The 26,500-nt window shown below is 46.3% G+C and overlaps 1 protein-coding gene across 1 annotated transcript in view; it reads right to left on the bottom strand.

Moving 5' to 3' along the window:
* Window positions 1–26,500, bottom strand: part of LOC311228392 (actin-binding protein WASF1-like) — a 174,439-nt gene that overhangs the window by 13,844 nt on the left and 134,095 nt on the right. The window contains 4 exon segments of the mRNA XM_084314299.1: window positions 189–377; window positions 3,932–4,095; window positions 5,864–5,920; window positions 15,011–15,094. Coding sequence (XP_084170425.1) covers window positions 189–377; window positions 3,932–4,095; window positions 5,864–5,920; window positions 15,011–15,094 — 494 coding nt within the window.

Genomic DNA, 26,500 nt, shown 5'->3' with positions numbered 1-26,500 from the left:
GGGGGGGAAACCCCCCTCCCACCCCCCTGGGCTGAAGCCCCCAATGTTTTCTAACCCTAAAAACGCCCCTGGTGTGTATATGTGCCTGTGTGCATGTGTGTATATGTGCCTGTGTGCATGTGTGTATATGTGCCTGTGTGCATGTGTGTATGTGCCTGTGTGCACGTGTGTATGTGTGTGTGTCCCACCTGATCATGGAAGGGGGTTTGATCTCCCCCAGCGGGTGCATGGGGGGTGGAGGGGGGGGGTCGTGGGGCCGCGAGTACATCCTGTCCCCGGTGCGGTTCAACAGCTCGTTCATCTGGCTGTAAGGCAGCGCCGCCAGAGAGAAGGGCCCGTCCATTTGCTCCATCTGCTCCAAGTACAGGGGAGCCCCCTGAGAGAGAGAGAGAGAGAGAGAGAGGGGGGGGGAGAGAGAGGGAGGGGGAGAGAGAGAGAGATAGAAATGGGGGGGGGAGAGAGAGAGAGAGGGGGGAGGGAGAGAGAGAGAGGGGGAAGAGAGAGAGAGGGGGGGAGGGAGAGAGAGAGAGAGGGAGAGAGAGGGGGGGAGAGAGCGAGAGAGAGAGAGAGAGGGGGGGAGAGAGAGAGAGAGGGGGGCGAGGGGAGAGAGAGAGGGGGGGAGAGGGAGGGGGGAGAGAGAGAGAGAGAGAGAGAGAGAGAGAGAGAGAGAGAGAGGGGGGGGGGGAGAGAGAGATGGGGGGGAGAGAGAGGGGGGGAGAGAGAGAGGGGGGGCGAGAGAGAGGGAGGGGGGAGAGAGAGAGAGGGGGGGGGGAAAGAGAGAGAGAGAGAGAGAGAGAGGGGGGAGAGAGAGAGAGAGGGGGGGGAGAGAGAGAGGGGGGGAGAGAGAGCGAGGGGAGAGAGAGTGAGAGCGGGGGGAGAGAGAGATAGGGGGGTAGAGGGGGGAGAGAGAGAGAGGGAGGGAGGGAGAAGAGAGAGGTGGGAGAGAGAGAAGGGGGGGGGAGGGAGAGAGAGAGAGAGGGAGGGGGGAGGGAGAGAGAGAGAGAGAGAGAGAGAGAGAGAGAGAGAGAGAGAGAGAGAGGGAGAGAGAGAGTGTTAAACACATGATTCAGTATTCTGTCGATGACTGAACACTCACCCCAGGGAGAGAGAGGTTACAGTGTTAAAGCACATTCAATAACTTATTTTTATAATAACTTCAGTGTTATAAACACGTTCAATAACTTGTTTAAGAAATATATACAGTATAGTGTTTCATACGCCCACGAGGGCTGGGTATCAGTAATAGATGCAGGACACTGAAATCGAATCGAATCAAAGTCAAAGTTAAACGAATGCTATTTTATTTCCGGACAGGGGTGTTTGTTATTAAAGATACACTACTTCACGATGATAATGACCATACGATGACGAAAACCACATACATATGGGGACAGCATCTCTCCCAAGAACTGAGTTCTGACTGCCTCATAACCAGAGGATATAGGTTGTGGCTGTACTGTACTGTAGTGAGGAGCTGTGAGAGTTAGCATGTTACACACAGTGACATCACTGTAGTGAGGAGCTGTGAGAGTTAGCATGTTACACACAGTGACATCACTGTAGTGAGGAGCTGTGAGAGTTAGCATGTTACACACTAGGGCTGACCCCTATTAATCGATTAGTCAACTAATCGGTCGAAAGGAGCCGTAGTCGACTGGCCAACCTCTTAGTCGAATATAATAAAAAAATAAGAAAATAAAATATTAATATTTAATTTTAATTTTTTTATCATTCTTTCCAAAAGAAAAGAGGCATAGAAGCGTGGCTAACGCTAATGGCACGCATACCAGAGGCTAACTGCCTAAGAAAACAGGCACAGAGGCACTGAAAGAGGATTTCACCCGTCTAATGAACACACTAGACTAGACAAATATCAAGATGTATCCATCAGTGGACCAATTGCATGCTTTTGCAGGGGATAAGAAGCCTTCAGTCGACTCCTTCAGACATTAAGCACCCCCACAGCCCAAATGGAACGATAAAAAAGTAAAAAAATAAATAAAATAAAAATAGTTTAAAAACATTATACTTTTTTTTTAAGTCGACCAATAGTCGACTAACGGCAAATTTTGGCCAATCCTAGTCGACCATCCAAATCCTTAGTCGGGGACAGCCCTAATACACACACAGTCGCTGCTGCTGTCGTTTAGTTTAACTTTAGACGCCAGGAATAGGATGTGTTGGAGGAAGGACGCCTCTGGAATTATACTTCAATCTCATTAACAAACAGACAAACAACACTTTCTCCAGGCTGCTGCTGCAGGCATGCGGTCAGTTTCAGGTCATGCCTAACCTATCCTCCGAACACACCGGCTCTTTTGTCAGGGCTGTGATTCTTTTGGAGGTCAAAATGAAAACGAGCCATGTCTCTATGTGAGCAAACAATACATGTCCTCCAATGAATGTGTCTTTAGATCTTAAGTGGGTATTAGTGGGTCAAATGCAGAGGTGTATAGTAATTTGTCTTCATCAAGAGGATGAGGTAAAGGATCTCATAAGGGTCTTCATCAAGAGGATGAGGTAAAGGATCTCATAAGGGTCTTCATCAAGAGGATGAGGTAAAGGATCTCATAAGGGTCTTCATCAAGAGGATGAGGTAAAGGATCTCATAAGGGTCTTCATCAGGAGCATGAGGCACAGTATATCATAAGGTCAAACATTGTGATTCATATTAGCAACCATCAGTTTGTTAAAAAATGTCTGACAACATTGGAAACTCATCCTGATCACTGGTGTGCTTTGGAATTTACGTGGTATATTGTGTGAGACAATAATGTTTCCTAGGTTGTGTTTGAATTGCTGGTAGAGAGTGGACAAATTACGTTTACCGTTCAGATTGCCATTCATTCTTAAATGATCTTTATTAGCTTTTTCCTGGTCGCGCAGTTCCGACAGAGGAGAGAGGGAGAAACGGGAGGAGAAGAGGGGAAGACATGCAGCATATGGTCTCCGGGTCTGGGAAACGACCCCGGGACGACCGCTTCGCGACTCAGCGTGCTATGTGGTGTGCTACTGGAGCGCCCCTCCATTAATTCCCTAACCTTTACCATACCCTAACAACTACATGTCCATCTGTAGTGTGGTAGTGAAAGCGTTAACCTTCTGTAGTGTGGTAGTGAAAGCGTTAACCTTCTGTAGTGTGGTAGTGAAAGCGTTAACCTTCTGTAGTGTGGTAGTGAAAGCGTTAACCTTCTGTAGTGTGGTAGTGAAAGCGTTAACCTTCTGTAGTGTGGTAGTGAAAGCGTTAACCTTCTGTAGTGTGGTAGTGAAAGCGTTAACCTTCTGTAGTGTGGTAGTGAAAGCATTAACCCTTTGTCGTGTGCAGTGGTGCAGTGCTCATGGGACACGGTACACAAAAAAGCACACAAAAATCGACTCGTCGTGCCGTGCGCCAAGTATCTGGCTACTTGTCTTTGCATAACAATAGCATAACAAAGAACGAGAAGAGCTAAACCAAAATACAAGCCCTGTACCAATTGGTGGGGGTTTGCTTGAGCTGTGGAACCTCTCTCTCACTATGTGACAATGGTCTGGAAGGATGAGTTAACACATTGTAGTGTGGTAGTGAAAGGTTAACCTTCTGTAGTGTGGTAGTGAAAGGGTTAACCTTCTGTAGTGTGGTAGTGAAAGGGTTAACCTTCTGTAGTGTGGTAGTGAAAGGGTTAACCTTCTGTAGTGTGGTAGTGAAAGGGTTAACCTTATGTGGTGTCGTAGTGAAAGGGTTAACCTTCTGTAGTGTGGTAGTGAAAGGGTTAACCTTATGTGGTGTCGTAGTGAAAGGGTTAACCTTCTGTAGTGTCATAGTGAAAGCATTAACCTAACCCTAAAATAGTTCCTTTTACTGCGGGGGGTGTGGCCAATGTCCCCACAACAACAACACCACCACCACCACCACCACCAACAACAACAACCACTCTTGTCTTCATCACACCTGTTGTCGTGGTAGGTGGCAGAACCGTTGGCCTCTCTCAGTTTGTCCTCTGGCTCGTCCTGGGCTAGCTCCGCCCCCAGCGCCAGTTTCTGCCACTCCTTCTTGCGGTCGTGGGGCGCCCGCGGCACCTTGTCTGCCTCCAGGGGGCGCTCGATTGCCTTCACCTGGGGGGGGGGATGGGAAGACGGCGACGATGACAAAAAGATGTGTGAAGGTGTGAAGGAATTTGAAATAAGAAAGCATGACAAATGGTTTGTGAGAGACGGAAGGAGGTGAAGGAGAGACGTGAGAAATGGTTTGTGAGAGAGACGGAAGGAGGTGAAGGAGAGACGTGAGAAATGGTTTGTGAGAGACGGAAGGAGGTGAAGGAGAGACGTGAGAAATGGTTTGTGAGAGAGAGACGGAAGGAGGTGAAGGTGAGACGTGAGACATGGTTTGTGAGAGAGAGACGGGAGGAGGTGAAGGAGAGACGTGACAAATGGTTTGTGAGAGAGAGACGGAAGGAGGTGACGGAGAGACGTGGTACAGAGAAGAAAGAACACAAGGACAGAGAAGGGGAGATGATGGTAAGGAGAGGAGGTGACAGAGAGAAGGAGGAGGAGAGGAGGCAGGTGAATGCAAGACGGATGACAAGCCGAGAGGGGGAAACGTTTGAAAATGGAGGGAACGTAAAGAGTGAGGAGAGGAGGGAAGAGGATAGAGGAGGGGGAGGAGGAGAGGATGGGAGGAGAGAGGAGGGGAGGAGAAAGGGGAGGGGAGAGGAGGGGAGAGTAGGGGAGGGGAGAGAGGAGGGAGGGGAGAGGAGAGGAGAGAAGGAGAGAGAGGAGGAGAGAGGAGGAGAGGGGATAGGACGGGAGAGGAGGAAGGAGATGAGAGGGGAGGAGAGAGGAGAGGAGAGGAGAGAGGAGAGGAGACGAGAGGAGGGGAAAATAACACACCAGATGTTAGATTCACTATAAATATCTAAGCAGTCAGTGTTACAGTCTGTTTGTTATTCACCTCAAGGGCAGGTGGAAAGCTGACAACATCCTGTCCAACAGATTGAGGTAACAACAGCGAGATGCTGAGACAAGATGAGAGACGAAACCTTTTCACAATCGTTCAGACTATAACCTCTCCCTCATAAATGGCGTGTGGAAGCACACACTTACACTCACACGCACACACAGCAAAGATCTCACTCTTTTGGCTCTGGATTTTATGCGGCAGCTGTTGTCATAGTTACTACTCTCATTCACCCCCCCCCCCCCCTTCCTTTTTTCACTTTAGAATAGGTGATATAACTGCATATATGAGACACAATGTAATGATCTGGCTCCCAGGAGAGAAATCACATCCGTACAGAGAGAAGGCCCAGAAGAAAAGCAGGTCTATCATTTAAGTTTGGGAGCAGGCGGCACTGTCGAACAAAAATTATAAGACTCATTATAGCCGGTAGACATTTGCAGTCATGGCATATGGAATACCATAATATATATATATATAATATACTGAGTCATCTCCAAAAGGGTAAACATTTCTGGAGGGAAGAAAAACAACCTCGTATTGTATTTTGGAATACTTGTGTATTCCCAGTGTACAGCTAGAGTCGACACTGGATTTCTGAACGAGTTTCTTTAGGCTCATGAGACTAAAATTAATAAACTTATTTTTTTTAACCACAACAATCCATTCCAAGGTGTTTCGCCCGATAGCGGCGGCACATGAATAATTAGGACATTTTGTGGAAGTCATTAAGTCTCCCCTCCCCAAGCTCTATGTGACTGGATCACAGCAGAATACACACTGTGTCACCAGACTCTCATTTAGACTAGAGAGTAATGACTATATACGTTTGAGCATAATAATCATAAAACCAATCACAAATCAAATCAAACACACACACTTGAGAGAGACACACACATGTTTAAGATAATCACAGTTTCTACATACCTGCCCTGGGAGGTCCAAGTACCGATAGACCTGATCATACATGCGAGGGTCCTGCAACTACAAGAACAAAAACAAAACCAGAGAGAGAGAGAGAGAGAGAGAGAGAGAGAGAGAGAGAGAGAGGGGCACACGTTAACAACACGGCACACAACGCAGAGTTTCAGACCACACACACACTGAACTGAAACGGAGACAAAAAAACACACACACACACAGTGAGACAAAGAGGGGGGAAAAGTGCTGTTGAGACAAAAACAGGACAACGTGCACAGAGGGGCGGGAGGGGGTTTGACTACGTCACAATACAGGGCACATGAGGAACACACACACACACACACACGGAGTGAGGGGAGTGTTAGAAACTATCGGAGTCCACTAGAAAAGAGGGATGAGAAAGATGCGTCTCCGGACACAGATGGAAGGGAATGTTCGGACAAACACACTGCAGAGAATGACGTATATGCCACAAACAAACCAACACACACGCACACACACGCACACACACCCACACACACACGGTGCGTCGGTGCAGGCTGACACAAAATAACACAAAAAACAGGTTAGCACCAAAAAGCAGCAAAGAAAGAATCAAGAGGGATTCATGTCACAATACTAGCGGTCGTTAGGCTAAAACATTCTAGACAAACATTCTATCGTTAGTACATTTCTACATTGCACACAATTGGAAATAATTGACGGTCCTAATTTAAACAAACAGGGTAAACACCATTTCCTATTATTTGTAAAAACCATTGACGATGCGTGGCGCTGAGCCGATTGGACAAGAGAGAGACTGCCGGAGATAATGTTTGTGAAACACTCTTTCTACACACACGCACACACGCACACACATACTACACACACACATATATACTACACAGCTTGGTTACTACACAGCACATTTTCGATTCTGCATTGAGATCGTCACACCCCTAGTGTCTCATACTCCATAGCACCATCACACCAAACAAGTACATTCCTATAGACAAAGCCATGCTGATTGAGTTAACAGTGTGAGCTCTCTATATATAAATATATATTTGTAATATATATTATATATATATATGTTGTTGTGGTGAGATATTCTGATTGACAGGCGTGCGATGGAGGCAGGTGATTTTAGGTGACGTGGTTTTGAGGGTGGCATCCTCTCTGCCCTGGCTAACTGATGTTGATGCCCCCCCCCCCCCCCCGCCCTGCCCTGGCTAACTGATGTTGATGCCCCCCCGCCCTGCCCTGGCTAACTGATGTTGATGCCCCCCCCCCCCCCGCCCTGCCCTGGCTAACTGATGTTGATGCCCCCCCCCCGCCCTGGCTAACTGATGTTGATGCCCCCCCCCCCCCCCCCCCCCCTCTGCCCTGGCAGGTTCAGAGGAAACCGTAATGCACATTGATTAGGCTGATTCATCACGGCCCATTAACGCTGATGAAGCACTACAGAACACACACACACACACACACACACACACACACACACACACACACACACACACACACACACACACACACACACACACACACACACACACACACACACACACACACACACACACACACACACACACACACACACACACACACACACACACACACACACACACACACACACACACAGGGAATCTAATGTATCGGGGCCAAGCAGCACTGAACACACAGCACCTCCTTCTCCACGCGGCTACGCTGCCAATAATAGCTGAGAGAGAGCAATATTTGGCAATTTGTTTGGCTTTTCTTTTAGACATTGCAGCAATTTGAATTCTCAGACCGGTCATGGTGCATTTGTATACATGGCCAAGACTTCCGAATACAAGTACCAGTGTTTCCCCTAGGATTTTTTTCAGGGGGGGTGGCTAGTGTTGTTGCGGGGCGCGCGTGTCACGGATACGTGGTGTCAACAGTGTCGTCATAGATGCGCGCAGTAAGGCGGTTGTTAGTATCGGTGCATTTCTCTACACAGAGCTGAAATGAAACGATTGCACATAAATTAGGTCAATATTTATTTATTACAACACATAAATTAACTTATTTACAATTTTACATACAGTAGTGACAACACACATATGAACTATTTACAACACAGGGACAGTGTTTCCCACAGGATTTTATGAGACTGTGGTGGGTGAACCTTGGACCCTCTAGGGGGGTCTGGGGGAATGCTCCCCCGGATTTTCTTTTTTTGTCTATTTAAAAGTTAAATGCATCAATCTGGTGCACTTTGAGAGCAAAATAAAGAGGCCAGATCTATGATGAACTTTGTGCTCAAAACACAAAATCGACTAGATTCACTAGAGCATACATTTGAGCCATCAAAGAAATTAAGCAAAAGTGGTTACCTGTGTTGAACTGGTTTATTTTTTAGAAAATATAAAAATATACTGGATTACTATTACGACTACTACCACTGCCAATACTACTGATACATCCCTGCAATATCAGTCTAGGTAATTAATGGGAAACACTGAGGGAGGCACATACAACACTCATAACTATTTACAACCAGTGTCAGAGTGAGCGCACTCAAGTTGTTCGGAAATTCTGAGTGCACACTGGACGCTCTGACCAAAGAGTCAGTTTATCAGAGCGGAGCAAATTTTCAGAGTGAATTTATTAACTCACCTTAACTAGGGCCCTATGAAATCCGTTTTTATCTTTTCCTGTTTTCGGATATGAATTTTCTGTAACACTTTATAATAACACTCAGTTATAAGACCTTTATTTTATTTATTTTTTTATTGGTCTTTTTTTCCTCCATTTTCCTCCGATTTTCTCCCATCCCAATGTTAGTCGTATGCCAATTCCCAATCCCTTCCTGGTCGCTGCGCACCTACCCCCCACAGTCAGATCATCTGGGAGAGTGGAGGCTATCACGTGCTTCCTCCGACACACGTCCAGCCAATCAACCGCTTCTTTTCACCTGGCAGCGCGGATCCTCCCTGAGAGGGCGTAGCGTGTGGAAGGATCACACTATCCCACTCAGGTCCTATCCGCGCTTAGCAGGCGCCCCGACCGAACTGTAGGAGTCGCTGTTTACAACGACCCGGACCCACCCTGCCAGCTTCTCCCACCCTCTAATACAGCCAATTGTATTAGTGTGAATGGCCAGCCAAGCTGGTGACAACCCCGGAGCTGTGAGCTGGATTCGAACAGGCGAATCCAGCTCACAGCTTTGGGGTTGGTGACAAACGCAATCTCCGCTACGCCACCTAACCGCCCTATAGTTATAAGACCTTTATAAGGTATTTGTAGATAATGAACTAATCATTTATATACATTCGTAAATTATTATTAAATCATTTATAACTATTTGAACTATATGAAAAAACGACTATACTGTACCTCCATTTATTTGTTCATGTTCAACAAATGATTTGTTAAGACATTCATAAAACATCTATAAATCATTTGCAGATGCTATTGTGTGCCCTAATCTAAAGTGAAGCCTATTCATCATTAACAAATGTCTAATACAGTTAATTATTTGTTAACTTTTTCATCACCTGTTACAAATGTTGTAGACAGCTTTCGGATACACCCTTCTTTGTGACATCAAACAGTGACAGAATTAGGACTATTAATAGATAAATGCAATTTTATTAACATATAAAATACATGTGCATGACATATAGTGTAACGTGGGTGGGCACTAGGACCCAGGAGCACCCTGGCCAGGGTGTAGACGGAAGTCTCACGCGAGTGAGACTTGACTTCACGTTTGTTGCCGTCTGTTTGAATGGAAGCACGATACACTAGCAGAGCCAAGTTATTCGTGCTGCCCCACGCTTTTATTAAGGTATGAGCAGGCTAAACACCTTTTTTGTTGGTAAATCTATTCCATCATTTCCGACCTACAACTCTTGTTGTGTAGATGTGCTTGACGTGGTGGGCGCTAACAGCTAACGTTACATTTGAAGTATGTGTTTGTTCCTAATGTGTGCTCACAGTATATTGCAATATGTGATGATGACACGACACACGAGGGTAATAATTATTTGTATTTTCAGGCTGTATAGGCACCTATTACTGTCGACAACATCGTACAGCCATCGGGGGAATAAGAATGTCTAAGGGTCAAAGGGCAAAGAGGCAGGGGATGACGTACCAGAGAGGCCCAGGGCTGGACTCAAACTCACGAGCTTACAGATACATGGTACTGTGTGTGGCCAGTGGCCACGCAGGTCAGCACTCTGGTCCTAGTAGTTCATCTTTGTATAATACAGCTCAAGTAACTACTGATCTGAGAGCAGCTCAGGGCAGAAGGTGAGGGTAGAAGTCGACATCGTACACTATGTGTTTATATATATATACGCATGTCTGTCTGTGTGAGAGAGAGAGATAAGAAAAAGAAAACAAATTATAAAGAAAGAGAAAGAAAGAACAAAAAATAAAGAAAGAGGGAGAGGAGAGAAAGAGCGGGAGAGAGAGAGAGACGAGAGAGAGGGAGAGGAGAGGGAGCAGAGAGAGGGTGAAAAAGAGATGGGAGAGAGAGAGAAGAGAGAGATAGAGAGGAGAGAGAGAGAGAGGATGCATGTGCATGTGTGTGTGCATGTGTTGTGTCACTAACATTATGAATGTAGCTCATTTCAGGGCTCAACTGGCCATTCATCCATCATGTGAATGGGCTGCATTGGCAGAGAACGTGTCCCCCCCACTGTGTAAGCACTGTGTGTACAACCATGTGTGTGTCTGTGTGTGTGTGTGTGTGTGTGTGTGTGCGTTTAAAGTTTTTGTGTGCACTTGTCAACTTGAATGTACAGTATATGTACAAATGTGGGTATATAGAGTGTGTACTTGAGTAAATGAGGGTGTGTTGCTGTGTGTGTGTGTGTGTGTGTGTGTGTGTGTGTGGGCGCAATGTGACAGACTCAGCAGAATATTAGCTCCAGTGTGAATGGCCCCCTTAGGAGGCCCATATATGCCTACACTTCCAGACCACCCTGGGGCTGATAATAACACTGCCTCTTAACAGCGCGCACGCACGCACGCACACGCACACACACTCCACCTAATAGATTCTGTGTTATATACACACACACACACACACACACACACACACACACACACACATACACACACACACACACACACACACACACATACACACACACACACACACACAAACTTGTACAGTAATTATCCAACACTTGTGTTTTCATTGAGATGCAGAGCAGGTGTGCCTCCTGTAATTTCCTCCCTGGCTGAGAGCGCTGCTCCGCTACAGTCAATACCTCGTAGGAGTAAAACACCGCGTGAGCGGCAACAGTGGCACCTGCGAAGAAAACACAAGAGATGCAAGACCTTTGGCTCATATTTATTATTTTGTGGCTAATATATCAGGCATGACGCTCTAGATTAGATAGTTATTTATTGTCCGTTGATGCAGAAATGCGTTTCGTGTCAGAACACACACTACTGCGTTACAGAACAGTAAAAACACAAGACAACCGTGTTACAGCAGAGACAGACATACAGACGAGACCTCAGAGAGACAATGTGATTAACCCCTTCCTTCCCTCCCAACCAACGTTATTGATTTGATGTGGCACAGTCCCATAAGTGCTGAATGATATAGCCAACTAAAAAAATAAACAGATAAACCTGAGCCAAGTCTTGCATCTCTATATATTTTTTTCTCCTCTCATTGTGTTTTCACACCGGTTGGTAATTTAACCAAGGTGATCGTTAAACAAAAAGGAGATTGTGCAAATTAACTGTTAAAGCGTGGATTTATGCAAATCTGGAAAAGAGTCTGAGCATGCTGCCGCTGTTGTGGCAAGTGAATCGTATTATCATAAATGTATCGTAAATTTGGGCATCGTCATGCGGGCCTTGCCGCCGGTTGGGAAGAAGTGTTGTTTGTGTGTCATCGCCTTGAGGGCTTCAGGACAGTCAAGCTGGGAACGACTAAACTAGCAAACTGAGAAAAGCCGACAAACGCTGCGGACGCCTTAACCTGCAGGAAAAAACAACAACCGCGTACCCGCAGGCTGCAGCTACAACGGACGTATATCTGGTACTTTGTCTATACTCTGTGTATTACTACTAATCATCAGCTATCCACCTCGGCACCTATTGCACGCCTGACACACACTTTGCTGAAGGTGGAGGTCAGCGTGTGTTGTTCCAGTGTGTTGGCCTGTAATAACATGGGCTGTACGAACACGCTTTGTACCCGACACGTGCGATTCGGAGTTATGTACATGCATCGACAATCCATCCAAAGTGTGTGAGAACAAAAACAAACAGGGAAAAAACGTGATTCACAAGAGGACATTCGAGACGAGGTGTCAGTGATTGATGCGTTAGTTTGGCCACGACGAGGAGGTGGTGGTGGACGAGGGAGCATGTCAAGTACAGTGGGCTCCTGTAGGGGGCGTTTGGGTAGCGTAGAGGTCAAACCGCTCAGGTCGTTTCATTGTTACTGCGTTGGAAGCGGCTTACAGAACGTTGTGGTGTGGGGATGGCTGGTTTTAAGCAACCACACGTGCCCTGGGTCAAGATAATCAGACCTGGGATCAGCCACACCTGCCCTGGGTCAAGATAATAATCAGACCTGGGAGCAGATATCGGTGTAGCACCAGTGAGCGTAGTAGGTTAAATCAGCCATCCTCACACACACTGAGGGGAACCTTTGTCATGACAACATCATATCTGCTCCTGGTTTGTTATATCTTGCCACTCTCTTCAATAAACCGGTTTGTGTTCACCATCATTTCTGCCTGTTGTCTCTGTGTCGGGGAGCCCTGGAAAAAGCCACTTAGTGTGGCAGGGTCGACTACAAGCGCCCTGTCACCATAGCGACGCCAGTCATTGCAACGCGGTCTGTGCGGCCACCCTTCCGCATTGTTGCGAAATCTTGCGTCTGCGAGGAGTAGACGTCTTCACGGGTCCAAAAAAGTAATGTCCAGAAATTTACACAGACCTGAACGGCACCGTTTTCAAAGTGGCTTATTACGAGTTGTCAAAACAAAACGTTGTAGTAGAAACAGCCTTCTCCGCTGGTGCTGCCTGACATTTTCAGTCTACTGCTTGCCAAGAAAGTTGGTAATAAAAATAAATCCATAAAGTTTTTGTTATTCTTCTTGCCGATTGAAAAATCTTGACTATTCCACTTGTTATTTTGGCGTAAGTCCACTCGCTGTCATGGATGACATAACACTAATGATTCCACAACGAGGCATTTGCTTGTACGACTCGTTTAGAGTACGTTTTGCATCTTGTTGCATGTTGCATAATAACCGATACAAAGGCAACGTTGACTGTTTTGAACTATAATGTCAGTATAATAACATTGATTGTTGCCACGGCTGCCATCTTCATCTGTGCCGCTACAGTATAGATCGACCTCCGCTCTCTGACCATTCCCCTCCTGACCAGGGTCGCACTCGCAGGCGTTTATTAAGATCATTTAGCACCATCTTGTGGCAACAGATGCACGTTGCACTAGGAGCAGAATAACTCAGGACTTACATCCATCAACTACCATGGACCTTATGAAACACGCCATGGGTATTTATCACTAACCTAAGTTTCACTTTGAAACACAAGGTAATCTGCAGTCTTTATCATGAGCCTAAGTTTCACTTTCACTTTCTAACTGAAAACTATTGCCAGAAGGCCTCTACATGCTACAGCAAATTCAAAGCAACTTCAACACAACATCGGCGCGATTTCAGCGCGCTTGTTGCAGACAGTCTTGTAGACTGTGTTGCTTGGGCGTTGCGTACCTGTGTCCAAAATCTAATCTAAAGACCTGTTGCGTTGGTATTGCGTAGCAGTAATTGGTTGGTAGTGAATGGGGGCGGGGCTGTCATAGAATAATATTAGTCAGCGAGGAATACCATCCGCCATTGTTGTAGGCAGCAAGCTATGCTATCAATATTAGCTAAATAATTAGCGTCATAACTGGCCTTTTTCTGAAAACCCAAGCACATATTGTTCCATAGCATACGCCTTCAATTGATCATGACAAATCCTCTCTTACCTTGACGATTAAAAAGCCTCCATAATTTAGTAAATAAAGCTGTAGCCAGCCAGCTAGCATTGGTGATATTCAAAATGCTATCCACATTAGCTACATAGCTAACCAACTAAATACAATGGTATCCTGAGGTAATGTTAAATACAACGTTTGCTAGTCGAAATGACTGGACACACACAGGGACAAGTTAAACACCAATCAATTAATTTATTCCAACAGGTAGTTTGAGCTGCATGTGAGCCGCGGCCTTTCTCTCCTCTCCTTTGGAAACTAATGAAGTTACGTTGAAGCAGAAGCACAGAACCGGCTGACAAGTTAAGCTGCTAGCAACAGACACTATAATACTTCCGGTCGGGGGATTTCAAAATAAAAGAGCGACGACTAAAAGCACCGGAAATACGTTTATTTGGTACATTATCTAACGTTAACACGAACCTAAACTAACTTTAGATTAGTTTAGGTTCGTGTAACGTTAGATATTGTAAAAAATAAACGTATTTACGGTGCTTTTAGACTCGCTCTTTTATTTTGAAACCCCCCGCCCGGAAGTAAAAATTACGCTTATTCTTCTGCCTGTTATCAATGGGTTGGTTGAGAAGGGAAGCGTCATCTATCTAGGGAACCTAGCTACGTACGGGGTACAATGTTACATAGGCTGCGCGTTGATTTTGCAGAAGCATAAAGGTAGACTGTCTGCAACACCGTTGCTTTGTCGATGTTGTGGTGCAGTTGCTTTGAAGTTTCTGTAGCATGCAGAGGCCTAGAGTCAGATCCTAATGGACGTGACATTTCATATCAGAGATCCGAGATGCGCAGCAAACAGTACCGAACCCAATCTGGACAGGCAGTTGCTTCTTTTGAAAGGACCCGATATCTGGTTGGGTCCGGATCAGAACCCCGGTACAGGCCGCAAGACGAAACACGTTTCACGTTCAGTCGAGCGACTTTACGCATTTTGTTCACTGAAGGAGACCTGCGATGTTGAAGACGACGGCTGGGGGGAGTTAGTTGAGGCCCGGGGGGAGTTAGTTGAGGCCTGGGGGGAGTTCGGTGGAAGGACAGTTAGTTGAGGGCTGGGGGGAGTTAGGTGAGGGCTGGGGGGAGTTATTGGTGGGGGTGTGAGGGCAGCAGGCTTCAGATCCATCGGCAGGCTCCCGCGGAGGTCTTACCTCTTGGGGTGGGAGGAAGGAAGGAGGGGGTTCAGAGTGGGCTCTGATATGGCCCTCTGACCACACGTCATAAGGCATTTCCAGCTGCACAGGGGGGTCAGATACAAACCAAGTTTCAAGTTTGTTTATTAATTATCACAATAGAATACACATACTTCACGTTGAAATGCTTGGTTCTGTATGAGCCCCTGAGAGTGTGCTTATTACAGTAAAAAAAAGTAAGTAAAAAGTAAGTAAAAAGGTAAGTAAAGAGGAATATACATAATTATACAATATACAATACAATATACAATCTAAAGTACAACCTAGGTACAATCTAAGTACAGTGAGTAAACAGTGAGGTACACTGCAGAAAATGAGGTACAAAACTTTAAGGTAAGGTGCAAATGCAAATTAGGTATGAATGTAGTGCAAATCTCTTTAATAATAGATACATATAATGTAGTGTTAGAGTGTCTAAAGTGAGTGTTACACCGGTTCCTGACAGGGAGCGACGCGAGCGAGCGTGATTGCGAAAATGATTAAAATGTATTCGTTTCAATCAGACTATCCTGACCTACCGCGAGCGACAGCGAACTGAGCAGCGATTAGGGATGGGTACCTTTCACATTTGAACCGATACCGGTACCGGTACCTGTGAATCGATACCGGTACCCACCGGTACCTTTTTTCGGTACTTTAGTCTCAAGAAATGTAATTTACCTACCTCAGTCGTAAAAAAAGAAATCCAAACTTCAAATAACTACAATTTCGACAGTTTTCGGCTTGTCATTGCTCCGACTGCTTTGTTGTTGAATCAAGTCAAATCCTAGGTAAGCATATATTGTGCGTGTGAACGTTGACATGAAGAAAAAAAAGTAAAAAAAAAAAAAAAAAAAAAAAAAAAAAAAGAGAAGAGAAGTAAAAAAAAAAAAAAAGAATAATAAATCTTTTTTTTTACATTTTGTTTACATTTTTTTTCGGTTTCTCACTTGATTCGATACTCGGTAGTACCGACGTGTTTCGGTTCGGTACCTCAAAAGTACCGAATTCGGTACCCATCCCTAGCAGCGATGTCGTCCACCCCTCAGATATTCGCTCGCTGTGTCTCTAGTTGAGCGATTACGCGGCAGAGTCCCGCCCCTAAACACTTTTTATTGGTCAAGAATCGCAGGCTGCTTTGGCCCCCCCCCACGTGTGCTTCCAGGTAACACACACACACACAGACACACTCGGACACGCGCCGCCTCATATCAGGACAGTGTCGCGCGCGATTTCGTCTCTAGTTCGCTCGCTCGCTCCCTGTCAGGAACCGGTGTTAAGGTGAGTGTTTGTTTAAAAGTGAGTGTGTGGGCACTGCCTCAGTGGGCACTTCCTCGCCTCGTATTAAAGCAGCAGCTGTTAACGGTACAATGCACCTGCAACATACAGTTAGCAACTTCCTGGTTCGTTTGAAATGTAAATGTTTTACACACACACAACACCACTTGTCCCTTGGTGTAACAGGTCCAAACAACAACATCTGCTCATCAGGGGTGTGTGGGCCGGGGCTCCACTCCACTGGTCAAATGACTTACTCGTGAGTAGTACGTCTGTTGATAAAGAAAAGCAATGTCCACAGCCGCTCCGTGTATAGTAAAGATATTAAAATGGTTTATTGGCAAAGTCTTTCTTTACAGAAGTGGTCCTAAATCTACTTTCCTAAATATTCCTGTCACTCATGCACATACTACTACAAGGTAAGAAAACTGTATTTTCCCAGTCTCCAAAGTCACCGCCGACTCCACACAGGAAGATTCCTTCGCAATGTGAAAACCGCAAAGCCACTGGTTGGCTTCTGGCTTCAGTCCTCTGTTCGGTCCTATCCAGTCTGGTCTAAGGCTACGTTTAGACGAAGAGTCTGAACAGAAACCGCAAAAGTCGTCTTGCGGTCTCACTTTTAATTTTGCGTTTAGACTAGTGTTTTGGGATGGAATTCTGCATGCAGACGAGGCTGAAAGACACTCGAGTCGAGACGACGGAGCCCCGTTGTCACACGATTGGCGCAGATGTCACATGACCAGAAACGTCAGTGGCCAATCAGATCGCCTCAACCAGATGTGCTGTGAAGACCCGCCCTACTCTGCCTCTGATTCGCAGACTGTGGGTGGGGGAATGTGATTGGACCAAAGCAGAGTCACTCACAGACAGTGGGTCCAGTCACTAATAGTTGTGATAGCCGCGGGACAGATTCTTGTGTATTTAAACGTACTGCCAATGTAGCCTTCAGGTGATCGCCATGGATAGAATCAGACATGCTTTGTTTACGCTTCTAGGCTACTGGCGCATGCCTGTGATGTAAGCAGTACGCGCGACGAGAGCCTTGACAACCCTTTCGTCATCGTTTTATGCGGTTTGACAGTTTAGATCAGTGGTGCCCAACCAGTCGATCGCGATCGACAGGTAGATCGCGGGCTGATTTCAAGTAGATCTTGATTAATAAAATTAGATTATAAAAAAAAAAAAAAAAAAAAAAAAAAAAAATTGCAAAATCAACTCTGCCTCTCCTTGTCAACTACAACAAGCAATGCTGTTTGTTATTTAAGATGAGGTCGGACTCGGCACTGACAGATTTGTGTTCATTATGGTGCTTTTAGAAAGCCTCAAATGACGGCTTACAATATACAATTTTGGCTGGTAGCTCTCGGCTAGGTGGTAAATTAAAAAGTAGATCTTGGTTCAAAAACAGTTGGGCACCCCTGGTTTAGATGATAGCGCAAAGGTTTATCGTTTCTAGGAATTCCACCCTGGAAGGTGGTCTCACTTTTTTTGCGGTTTCACCCCGTAAAAACGCTGTTGCCGTATAAACAAAAGGCACATCCGAAAAAATATTTTTGCGGATTCACCTGCTAGCGTTTCCGTCTAAACAGGGCCTAAGCTGCAAAAGGCCGTTCTCTTCTTCTTTCTTCTTCTTCTTTAGAATTTCCGGCAGTGTAGACGCATCGTGGCGTATTACTGCCCTCCGCAGTTCTTTTGATGAGCTCTTCTTCTTTCTTCTTTTGACTTTCCCGCAGGCGTATTACTGCCCTCCTCAGTTCTTATACTACGCTAGTGGTATGGTTTCCATAGTTAGGCCTCTGGTAAACCAACTTTTGATTGTTTACCCTCTTCTTCTTCTCATCTTCAAAACACATTACTATCGACTCCATCTCCTTCTTCTCTGCTCCTCTTGCCTGTCCAATACTAATAAATACAATAACGCTATATCCTCTGATACAACTCTGACGTGTGCAGAAATGTCAGCACTGACTCTGTGATCAGCTGGTGGTTCTCATTATCCATGCCAAAGAAAGATTTAAGAGAGAAGGAAGAGACTCCCAACTCTACCAGACTTTTATAAAAGATTTCCCTCTCTTTCCTATAGACCTTTCACATTCTAGGCAAAACATGCCAGACAGTTTCAGTCTCTCCACATTCACACCGCCCATCTGGATGTTTTCCCACAATGCACAAGGTACTGTTCAACCCACAGTGTCCCAGCCTCAATCTACACATCTTCACCCTATCACTCCTCCTAGACCCATATCCATCCACCTTGATTTTGACCCGAGGCTGCAGAGAGAAATAGTGCTTTCCCTTGGTCCCCTTTTCCCACTCAGCCTGCCACTCAGCCTCAACTCCTTTCTTTATCTTCTCTCTGAGTTCTACTCTTCCCATTGAAATGCCTATCTCTTCCTCCCTTCCCAGGCTCTGTTTGGCAAGGGAGTCAGCCATCTCATTTCCCGCAATCCCAGCATGCCCCGGAACCCAACAAAACTCCACTGACCAGCCTGCCTTCGCAATCCTATATAAAACCAACATTATTTCATGAATGAGATCAGGGCGAGCTTTAGACCCACCTGCACTCAGAGCCATCAGTGCAGCAGCCGAGTCAGAACATATAATCACCTGGCTTGGTCCCACTTCCTTCTCTGGCTGAACGCCCGCTTATATAGAGCCCCAAAGGCTCTAGAATGTTCGGTTATGACCTCATACAGTGACATCACGAAGATTCCATAACCTTCTATCATGACGTCATACGGTGGTCCGGAATGTTTCGCGTTCTAGCAAGTACTACTATGACATCACCCCCAACGTTCTAGAAGGTTCTAGGTTCCAGAATGCACTATTATGACAAATACGACGGCTCAATGACTTTATCTAAATCCAATCAATATTACACATTCATATAATACAATACCCTAAATATATATCGCTTTGGCTCTTACAAGGGGGAAATAAAGACATGCTAAGGAGACATGGTCGGTTGGTGCGCCTGCGCAGTAGAATCAGGAAGTGTCGGGGGCAGCGTGAGCCTCCCACAAGTTACCCCTCGCCACTGAGAGATCGAGCTGCGCAGGTGAAAAGATGCGACTGCTGTTACCTCAAGTACCGGAGGGGACTTGTGCTATGTATGACTTAGTCCACATTGCAGCCGGCTTGTGGGAGGCAAGAAACAGCGTTCGCGACAGGGGAGGGTTGAATTGGATGATACGAAATTGGGATGGGAGAAAATATAGAAAATGGGAGAAAAAGTGGATAAAAAAAAAAGAAGCTTTCTGCGCACGTTACATTACAGTTCTTGTCATCAGTTCATTCACAAAAAAGTCGGCAACTTAATCACTATAAATGGACACAGCTGGTTACTAGGCGCAAGGCATTCTGGGACTTGTATTTCTACCAACTAATGTGGCGACTAATGTAAATAATAGCATCTCTTAAATAATAAACAAAGACTCTTCCAACCTTAATTTCAAATGTAAACAAGAATCGATATTAACTCATTCAGCGCCAGGGGGTGGGTCGCCAGGGGGACGCTAGAACGCCATCGCTTTAATCAATGGGGAGACTGCGAAATTTGCGAGTGCTTAAAATATATCTTATATTATAGCTATGGGTCTAATACACCCGTTGATTGTCAGTGAGTTGCTTCCAGTCAACATGCACAAAACAGATTGTTTTTTCATCCGTACATTTCCGTTTTATACCGTTTTGAATATGAGTATAGTTTTGGTAATTCTTAGTTATCCCAGGAAAAGACGCGATAATAGCGTTTTAGTGGAATACACTTATCACGTTGTCATTTTTCACCTGATTATCGAATCTTCCTCAAATCAACGCTAGATTATCATTATTATGTCTCCTCATGCATACATGAAATGGCCCTCGTAGCGGGGCGTTCGCCCTCGCTTCAATCGCGGTAGAAAGAAATATCAGATCAACACAAGATTGGATATATAGAGTCCTTACATGGTCTCTGATGTAATGCAAAAAAAAAAAAAAATTAAAATCCAATTATCTGATCGCCATTCTGATCGCACGGCTCAGATCGGCCCAGAAAAGAAACTACACCATTTCTAATGGAGTGCAATACCGTCTGGAAGGCGTAGGCGGCGGTATTTGCCCTTTTTGTGAGCTCAGACCCATTCCCAATGATAACATCAGGCTGGATGGATGAAAAATGAATAGATATAGTTAATAAAAGAAATAACGATTAAAACCCGAGTTTTCTCGTGATTGGCGCTGAACGGTTGGGCGAGTTAACCCGACTTTTCTCGTGACTGGCGCAGAATGAGTTATAACATATATGAAATATAACTCAATATTAATCATGTAACCTGAGCTATTAAGTTACAACACACGGTCCGAGGCTGCGGGGCGGCTGAGCGTCATGAACAGGGTGCATCGCACTAACCACGTGCTCTTTGTCCCAAAATCCCACCCCGTCCCGTCCCTCCTCGGGCGACGTTCAAAGAGCGAGTCTGGAATTGGGACTCTCGCGTCTGCGGTCGACAACAGAGCCCAATTTATTGTGTTGACAGTGTTAGACTGTGATGTGTGCAGTGGAGAGAGAGAGGGAGAGAGAGAGAGTGGAGAGAGACAGTGGAGAGAGAGAGGGAGAGAGACAGTGGAGAGAGAGAGGGAGAGAGACAGTGGAGAGAGAGAGGGAGAGAGAGACAGTGGAGAGAGAGAGGGAGAGAGAGAGACAGTGGAGAGAGAGAGCCTGTGGCGGGACCTCCGCTGAGAGCCTCGGTCCCAGGCCAGCCAGCCCCCCCCCCCCCCTCTCTCTCTCTCCACTGTCTCTCTCTCTCTCTCTCCCTCTCTCTCTCCACTGTCTGTCTCTCTCTCTCTGTTTGTCTGTCTCTCTCTCTCTCTTTGTCTCTCTCTCTCTCCACCGTCTCAATCTCTCTGAATGGACCTGATCTGTTGCTATGGCAACCATACGGAGGGGTCAATGGGATTGCATGATGGACTGGGGGGGGGGGGGGGGGGGGGGGGGGGGGGGGGTTGTAACACTGTAAACTTGTTTTTCTTTTAAGGGCAGTGGTAAATGAGTAGTATTGTGTGTGTGTGTGTGTGTGTGTGTGTGTGTGTGTGTGTGTGTGTGTGTGTGTGTGTGTGTGTGTGTGTGTGTGTGTGTGTGTTTTGTTTCTCAAGTGGCTTTCGTGGCATTCTCCTCGTCTGTGACTCTGGTGGAAATAAGGACATTGATTTCCTCAAGCTTGCCAGATTGAGTAAACGGTAAAGATGTGCCTCTGTACTTAATGCTCTGCTGCACAGAACGTGCGTCCGGGGAACACACACACACACACACAGGACCATGCGCACGTATACACACACACACACACACACACAGGACCATGCGCATGTATACACACACACACAGGACCATGCGCACGTATACACACACACACACACACACACACACACACACACACAGGACCATGCACATGTATACACACACAGGACCATGCGCACGTATACACACACACACACACACACAGGACCATGCGCATGTATACACACACACACAGGACCATGCGCACGTATACACACACACACACACACAGGACCATGCGCACGTATACACACACACACACACACACAGGACCATGCGCACGTATACACACACACACACACACAGGACCATGCGCACGTATACACACACACACACACACACACACACAGGACCATGCACATGTATACACACACACACACAGGACCATGCACATGTATACACACACACACAGGACCATGCACATGTATACACACACAGGACCATGCACATGTATACACACACACACAGGACCATGCACATGTATACACACACAGGACCATGCACATGTATACACACACAGGACCATGCGCACGTATACACACACACACATGACCATGCGCACGTATACACACACATAACCATGGGCAGACACACACATAACCATGCACGCACACATACATGCACACGTGCGCACGTACACACACAACAGTATATCCCCAACTATCCACCTCATCATTTCTACTACAATTGCTAGGTACAGTACAGCTCATGTTAGTTACGGGTTGAATACACAATACTCCCCTTATCTACCCCCTCATTTCTTATACTGAGCCGGATCCAACGCAGTTGAAGCCTCTCCATCCAGCGAGCGACAAACCTCTCTCTCTCTCTCTCTCTCTCTCTCTCTCTCCCTCTCTCTCTCTCTCTCTCCCTCCTCTATCTCTCTCCCTCCCTCCCTCTCTCTCTCTCTCTCTCTCCCTCCTCCCTCTCTCTCTCCCTCCCTCCCTCTCTCTCTCTCCCTCCCTCCTCTCTCTCTCTCTCCTCCCTCCCCTCCTCCTCTCTCCCTCCCTCCCTCCCTCCCTCCCTCCCTCCCTCCCTCCCTCTCTCCCTCTCTCCCTCTCTCTCTCTCCCTCCGCAGGCTATTGGATCCAGACAATTCCCTAGTGTCACTCCCACTCCCAGAGCTATAACAGTACAGTATAATGTATATGTTCATTCAGATGATGCTGTTGCCATGGTAAGTGTGATCCCCCGCCGCCACTCCTGCTCTTTTTCACATTCCACAATTCTATGATCCAATTCAAGCGCGTCAGGAATCTGAATCATAGAACAGTTATATGAATAAAAAGAAAAGACATATGTGGGCGATGCAGGCCATCAAATCAACACTGATTTCCAAGACATCATTATCAAACATTCACATCTGCGTGTGGATTCATTCTTGTAAAACAAAACAAAGGTAAAAAAGGTGTGGTGGTATCCATCATAGGTGCAGCGGTCAAATGCGCTATCATTTCTACCCCTGGGCCAAAACTCCAGATGCCCCAGAGCTTAGACCTCTACACTACCCAGACGCCCCAGTACTTAGACCTCTACAATACCCAGACGCCCCAGAGCTTAGACCTCTACACTACCCAGACGCCCAGTACTTAGACCTCTACACTACCAGACGCCCCAGAGCTTAGACCTCTACAGTACCCAGACGCCCAGTACTTAGACCTCTACACTACCCAGACGCCCCAGTACTTAGACCTCGACACTACCCAGACGCCCCAGAGCTTAAGCCTCTACACTACCCAGACGCCCCAGAGCTTAGACCTCTACAGTACCCAGACGCCCCAGAGCTTAGACCTCTACACTACCCAGACGCCCCAGTACTTAAACCTCTACACTACCCAGACGCCCAGTACTTAGACCTCTACAATACCCAGACGCCCCAGTACTTAAACCTCTACACTACCAGACGCCCCAGTACTTAAACCTCTACACTACCCAGACGCCCCAGTACTTAAACCTCTACACTACCCAGACGCCCCAGTACTTAAACCTCTACACTACCCAGACGCCCCAGTACTTAAACCTCTACACTACCCAGACGCCCCAGTACTTAGACCTCTACACTACCCAGACGCCCCAGAGCTTAGACTCTACACTACCCAGACGCCCCAGTACTTAGACCTCTACACTACCCAGACGCCCCAGTACTTAAACCTCTACACTACCCAGACGCCCCAGTACTTAGACCTCGACACTACCCAGGACGCCCCAGAGCTTAAACCTCTACACTACCCAGACGCCCAGTACTTAAACCTCTACACTACCAGACGCCCCAGTACTTTAACCTCTACACTACACAGACGCCCCAGAGCTTAGACCTCTACAGTACCCAGACGCCCCAGTACTTAAACCTCTACACTACTCAGACGCCCCAGTACTTTAACCTCTACAATACCCAGACGCCCCAGAGCTTAGACCTCTACACTACCCAGACGCCCAGAGCTTAGACCTCTACAGTACCCAGACGCCCCAGAGCTTAGACCTCTACACTACCCAGACGCCCAGAGCTTAGACCTCTACACTACCCAGACGCCCGAAAGGCTGTATTTTCTACTTCCATTTTTGTGAGCTCACCGCAGAGCCATGCTAATACTGGAGCTAGTGAAATGAATCACGCTGCGGGCTCCTCCCTGAGCCACGCCGCCTTCCATCCAGCGAGCGACAAACCCTGCGGAACCTGCAGTAAACTGACGCAGAGACCTTTACAGTGTGAAGAGTGGTAGAGACATGTGGACCGAAGGGATCTCTCTCTCTCTTCATCCAATCCAATCCAACTTTATTTATGAAGCGCTTTAACAGCCCACAGGGCACAAAGTGCTGTACAGAGGGAGCATATTAAAAACTATAAGCAGCACTATTTTTTTTATAAAAGAACAAGAGTACTAAAAAGAAGAAAAAAAAGATAAAGATAGGCAACATAAAAAATGTAAATAGATGAGTACTTAAAAGTATTTAAAAGCAAAGGACACATTAACAAAAACGATACAACGATAACACAATAAAACAATAAGATCATAAAATCAACAAGCTACATGGTGTCGAAAGCCAGAGAGAAAAGGTGGGTCTTAAGGAGGCTTTTTAAAACGGTGTGATGATGAGGCCTAATCTGCAGCGGCAGCTCGTTCCACATTTGGGGATGATGTACATTTCCTCATGCCTTCCATCGATCACCTGCTAGTAGCTAGTTAGTCCTGTTTGAGAGCGCCGTGCGTTGTTGCCCATTTGTGTGTACTGTACGTGAGAAATGGAGTGAGATAGAGAGAGCTACAGAGAGATAGGAAGAGACGGAGAGAGCCGGTGGGGTTCTGAACTAGCTATGGTAATCTGACACTCATCAATACGACAGTGATCAATGGGGAGCGGCAGTGGCTCGGGAGGTAGAGCAGTCGCTGGTAATCGCAAAAAAAGGTTCCGGGTTTGATTCCGGCTCCGTCTCCTACGCCCGGCAGCGTGCGTCGAAGTGTCCTTGTGAGCGAGACCCCTAACCCGCTAACCATTCCCCACATTCACCCGTGTGTGAACGGGTGAATGTGAGGCATAAGTCGTGAAGCGCTTTGGATAAAAATCTGTATTTATATATATTTATGAAATACCAACAGGAAGGGACGATGAAGAAAGAGAGAGAGTGTGAAAGAACAATATTTACCACAACAATGTAATTCATCATATCCTGTGCAAGGTGAGCTACCGGTGTGCTACTTCAGCCTCTCTGCAAACAACACTGGAGAGAGAGAGGGGGGGGGGGGGTCGTATAAAACGCACCATAAAGCCAGCGGGGGAAATGCTGGTGCTTTCTCTCTCTCTCTCACTGTGGCTGCCTATAGTAAAGTCTGTCGAAAGACTACTCCGGCTGCTATAATTGGTTGCTGACATTTTGGAACGACTGTGCTGGTGAACAAACATGTTCATCTGCTGGCCTGAATACGGAGCGTTTTGGGTGGAATTGTTCCGCAGCGTTGGCCGTTAATGTGGTCCATTTAGAACGCGTTTGTGTTCGCCGCCGTCGAGTCGGAAAACCGTCTAGGAGACAAGAGTGAGATATATGGTTATGAAGGAGTGAGAGAAAGAACTGATGACACACACACACACACACTATCTCTCTCTCTCTCTCTCACACACACAAACAACACACACACACACAACACACACACACACACAACACACACAAACAACCTGAGAGAAAGAGAGTAAGTTGGAACAGTGTGTGTGTCCTATAGGGCTGGTGGGACGTCCATTTACAATGGCATTGACTGACAGTTGGCATGACAGCTGAGCGATTTATAGGGGCCACCCTAATGTTTACAGCTGTGGGTAGGGCGTTCCACATTGATGTGGCATAATTGCGAAACGTGTTTAGTCCCTTGTTTGAGCCCAATCTGGGTTTAACATGATTTGTTGAGCTTCCTCTGGTGTTATGGTCATGGTATTTTCACTGACCTTTGGGAAGTATTTTGACATGTACATGGGTACCTTAGTCGTATAGTGTATCTTGTAGACCAGTACAAGTACAATTCAGTACAATTCCGGTATGTGTGTTTATGTGTGTGTGCAAGTGTGTGTATGTTTATTGTGTGTGTGTGTGTTTATGTTTACAGTGTGTATGTGTTTATGTGTGTGTGTGTGTGTGTGTGTGTGTGTGTGTGTGTGTGTGTGTGTGTGTGTGTGTGTGTGTGTGTGCGTGTGTGTGTGTGTGTGTGTGTGTGGATGCTATTGGAATACAATCACTGGCTGCTTGCCTCAACAGAGCTGAAGGTCTAAGGACATACGCCAGAGAGAGAGAGAGAGAGAGAGACTGTGTATAATATCGTCATTGCGAGTTATTGTGATATTCTAATACTTTAATTACAGAGCAAAATGCACCGTTCATTCCTTTCTTC

This window comes from Notolepis coatsorum (genome assembly GCF_963971535.1).
Source record: "Notolepis coatsorum genome assembly, chromosome: 5".
Classification (NCBI taxonomy): Eukaryota; Metazoa; Chordata; class Actinopteri; order Aulopiformes; family Paralepididae; genus Notolepis; species Notolepis coatsorum.
The sequence above is the reverse complement of the archived record's forward strand: the minus strand, read 5'-3'. Positions and strand labels throughout refer to the sequence as shown.